At 31.0% G+C, this 4750-nt stretch overlaps 2 protein-coding genes across 2 annotated transcripts; both read left to right on the top strand.

Annotated features, from left to right (window-relative positions):
• Nucleotides 1-376: 376 nt before the first annotated feature.
• On the top strand, nucleotides 377-544 carry B0T23DRAFT_315911 (uncharacterized protein; the record flags this gene model as incomplete). Its single annotated transcript, XM_062834890.1, has 1 exon — nucleotides 377-544. A coding segment is annotated over one exon (168 nt), but the record flags the coding sequence as incomplete, so codon positions are not given.
• A 2963-nt stretch (nucleotides 545-3507) lies between these two features.
• Nucleotides 3508-3669, top strand: B0T23DRAFT_297789 (uncharacterized protein; the record flags this gene model as incomplete). Its single annotated transcript, XM_062834297.1, has 1 exon — nucleotides 3508-3669. A coding segment is annotated over one exon (162 nt), but the record flags the coding sequence as incomplete, so codon positions are not given.
• Nucleotides 3670-4750: the final 1081 nt, after the last annotated feature.

Here is a 4750-nt window from a genome sequence, read left to right as displayed (position 1 = left end):
GTTTCTTGAATAAGTAAATGGATTTCCTTCTTAATATCACTAACCCCGAGAAAAAACAAAAAAAAAGAAAAAAAAAAAAAAAAAACTCAAAGGCAAAATTTTGAATTTTCTTTTTGATTTTTTTTCTCTTTATTTGAATTTTCGACTTTTAACCCTAACCCTAACCCCCCTTGGATCTCCAGGGTTGGGACTTGGTCATTTCTAGGACTTAGTCATTTCTGGGACTTGGTCATTTCTGGGACTTGGTCATTTCTAAGCTACGGTCGCAACCAAAATCCTCATTTTTAACTTCTTTTGCATTTCTCTCAACAACCAGGGCGTACACCACATTACAACCGGTACCAAAATGACCGCCTTTTCTTTCTCGTTATTTTGACACCATATACACTTTGATGCACGCGACAGTCGTAGATGCATCTCCATTGCAATGCAAAAAGTAGTTTTTTCACTCTGCTATTTAAACCGTATCCTGCTTAGCGCCAAGTTTTCCTATTTGGGATTGCCAAGACGGGTAATTTTCTGCATTCTGGCCTATTATAAATAGATACGCCGCGCCTTCCTCGCTTACGTTGGGTGGGCCTATAGACTACGACCTTTAGTGCGGATCTTCTATGTTACCTTTCGGCCTACGACAACGCTCGAGCTCTGAATGCATGGGCGTCTCAAATATATTTCCTATATTATTTATAAAGTCTAGTAATTCTTTTTTATAATACGCGCTATTATAATAATATTAATATTATTTATAGAGTTAATTATAATTATATTCGGGATTATAATCAATTTTTAATATAATAGGGTAATAAAGAGAATAAATAGAATAAGAGAGAGGGGGGGATTTTAGGGTATATTTACAGTAATAGTATAAGGGCGGGATATTTTATTATTAAAAAGGAGGGAACTTTTTCTATTAATAATAAAATTAATTATGTATTCAATAATTTATATTAGGAATTGTACTTTTTATAGGGTATATAGTAGTTACTTATAGTTAATTCTATTGAATATTCCCTTCAAATCGAAGAATATAAGGGACGTTACAACCCCGAACTTCTAAACTATATACATTATATTAGTAATTACCCGGATTGTAAATTCTATTAAATAGCCTACCTAATTGCCTATTTAGCCCTCTAGTAGGAGATTGAACTTTTTAACTACCTATATTAATCTTCTAACTATAAATACTTTAAGGATTTTTCTAACGTTATTAAATAGCGATATAGCCTTCTATATACGCGTTAACCTTTATTAGGCGGTATTTTTTCTAGTTTTCTTTAAAAATAATTACTTTTATATTATTATTTATAATAGCTATATAATATTATAAACGGCGCCGAAACCGGAAACGCCGATTTCTAGTCGAGGAGTACTCCAAAACGAAAACTAACAACGGCAATCGACTTAAGAGGATTATTTATATCCCTCACAATATCCTATAACGAACGTAGCGATAGTGTTGTATTATTGTTATTGATAGTTATTAATAATAGTATTCGTAGGTTCGAAAATAGCGTTTATAACCCGCTTACGGAAATTTTAATATATAACGACCCTAAAGCTATATTTACTGTAAAAATTTTAGAAAAAATAAGAGAAGATAATAAAATAATAAAAATATTTATTATTAGAGCGAATAAATTTATAGCATATAATATTATTTCGATTAAAGATTAATACTAGGTTCGAGAATTATTTCTCGAATTCGTAAAGGCACGCGTTAAAAAAAGCGGGTCCCTACGAATTGAACTTAATAAGGTTAGAACCGATTAATTTGTTACTAAGAAGGATTTTAATAATTTAAAGAAGGATATTCTAAAAGAGATTAAGGAAGGCGCTTAGGAGGTACTAAAGCGTTAGGCTAATATTGTAGCGAAAACTATCCTAAGTAAAATTAGTATTACCTTTTAATAATTACCTATTATTATCATTAAGAAGTTTACCCCTTTTAATTTTGAATAGTAATTTATGATTAAGGGAGCGACGATTATTATTAAGTTAATGAATTATTCGAATAAAAATACAAAGACAACCCTAACTATAAATTTGGGTAAAAAGAAATTTAATTTAATAGTCCGTATAATCATTAGAATATTAATAATAAAAGACTATATAATTATATTTAATAAATTTATATATAATTAGTATTAGTAGAATTAAATATAAATTAAAGAAGTTTTCGGTCCGGATACTTTTATTATTATAAATATTTGAAGCGCAGCTGTTATAGTCAGAGAATTAAATATTTACACGAAGTAAGCGAGCATAGCGGAGCTTCTTTCTAATGGTACGAGACCCCTGTAAGTTCTTCGTCCTATAAGTGGTCCGTCAATCCTGTAATCCTTTCCTTGGATTGGTTAGTTATTTGAACTATCCGGTCCTTGGATTGATTAGAATTATTATAGCCCGTACACTCGACGGGGGTCCCCGGGGATATCCCCCGGGTCTTATTTAACCCTAACCCTTCCAATAGGGGTCCCCGGGGGTGTCCCCCGGGTTTCTTTCTCTTAACTCTAACTCTTTTAATGGGGGGTCCCGGGGGGCGAAGCCCCCTGGTTGGAATAAATAGAATAAATGGAAAAAAAAAAAAAAGAATTAAAAAAAAACATGAGGAGTAAAATCGTTAAAAAAAACCTATTCTATCAAGAATAATAATAATAATAATAATAATAATAATAATAATAATAATAATAATATTAATAATAATAATAATAATAATAATAATAATAATAATAATAATAATAATAATAATAATAATAATAATAATAAAAATAATATTAATAAAAATAATAATAATAATAATAATGATAAAAATAAAAATACAGTTCCCCTGGGCGGAGCCGAAGTCCAGGGGAGACAGAGAGACGCCCTTATGAATTACTTAATATATAGTAAAAAAAAAAAAAAAAAAAAAAAAAAAAAAAAAAAAAAAAAAACTCAAAGCTGAACTGAACAGATAACCTTTATAAAAAGTAACACTAATAATAACCATTGAGCTATAAAGCTTAAATAGTTTCTTGAATAAGTAGATGGATTTTCTTCTTAATATTACTAACCTTAAGAAAAAAAAAAAAAAAAAAAAAAAAAACTCAAAGGCAAAATTTTGATTTTTTTTTCTCTTTACTTGAATTTTCGATTTTCAACCCTAACCCTAACCCCCCTGAATTTCCAGGGTTGGGACCTAGTCATTTCTAGGACTTAGTTATTTCTAGGACCTCACGGTCGCAACCAAAATCTTTATTTTTAATTTCTTTTGCTTTTTTCTCAATAACCATCGCGTACACCACAATACAACCGGTACCAAAATGACCGCCTTTTCTTTCTCGTCATTCCGGCACTAGGTGTATTTTGATATACGCAGCGGTCGCGGAGCAATCTCTATTGTGAAAAAGTGGCTTTTTCGCTCTGCTATTCAAACCGTGTCCTGCTTGGTGCTAAGTTTTCCCTTTTGAGATTGCTAAGACAAAACGTACGGATTATAGAGTGACCATTTTTTTTACATTCTGGCCCATTATAGATAGATACGCCGCGCCTTCCTCGCTTGCGGCGTTGGGTGGGCCTATGGACCACGACCTTTGGTACGGATCTTCTATGTCACCTTTCGGCCCACGACAACGCTCGAGCTCTGAATGTATGGGCGTCTTAATAATAATAATAATAATAATAAAGCTCAATAAATAAATAGTTAATATTATACTCAAATAGGTAATTAAAATATGGAGTTTTTACTTAGAGTTTTCCGGCTTTACATTCATAATATAGAATAGTCTAGCTTTACATTTATAGTAAGCTGCTAAATTATCAAGTTTTTACTTAGAGTAATCCAGCCTTGGATTTATGGTAGGCTGCCAAATTGTTGAGCTTTTACTTAGAGTAATCCAGCTATACATTTATAGTATAGAATAATCCAGCCTTGCATTTATAGTAGGCTGTCAAATTATTAAGTTTTTGCTTGGAATAATCCAGCTTTGTATTTCTTCTAGGCTGCCAAACTGTTGAAATTTACTTAGAATAATCCAGCTCTAGACCTCTAATAGCTGCGCTTTAGTAAAATATGCCGGGCTACCCGGAAGACGATGTTATAAATATATTAGTCCGAAGTGTACCCTAGACTAATATTAATAATCATACTATAGTGGAAATTCTAATAAATGTGGCGAGGGAAGGAAATTCAGAGGTAGTTATTATTAGAGTTCGGTTATAGAAGAGAAGAAACGGAGAAAATAGGGGTTTGCTCTTTCTAGAAATTATTATTACGTTAGTAGTATACTTCCTTTAGGATAATTTCTTCTTTTAAGATAGTAGCGTATATTTGTACGAACTATTTTAAAATTCGAACAATATTCAATAATATTATAGATATTGGGGGATCAAATATATAGCGAATTTTTATTGTTAGGAAGATTTTATACTTAATATAATAAAATTAAATATAAAAGAAATTACTTTAGTAAAATAAATTATTTATTTAACGAAAATTAATTATTTATCTATTATAAATTATATAGGAAGAAGGGATATTTTATTTATAGTTATAAAGAGTATCCTATTTTTTAGAAGGTTATTACGAAGACGTCCGTTGTATATATTAAGAGGCCGTAAGTGTTCGCCCCTTATAAAAACCCTCTTAGGAAGGTATTAGAGCCGACGATAGAGTCTATAGATAAGGGCATTCTGCCGGATACTCCCCTTAGCTTTTATATTATTATTACTTTAGAAAAATAATTCATAGGAAGCGTAAAGAGAGGAT

Source organism: Neurospora hispaniola, assembly GCF_033458365.1.
Source record: "Neurospora hispaniola strain FGSC 10403 chromosome Unknown B0T23scaffold_4, whole genome shotgun sequence".
NCBI lineage: Eukaryota > Fungi > Ascomycota > Sordariomycetes > Sordariales > Sordariaceae > Neurospora > Neurospora hispaniola.
The sequence above is the reverse complement of the archived record's forward strand: the minus strand, read 5'-3'. Positions and strand labels throughout refer to the sequence as shown.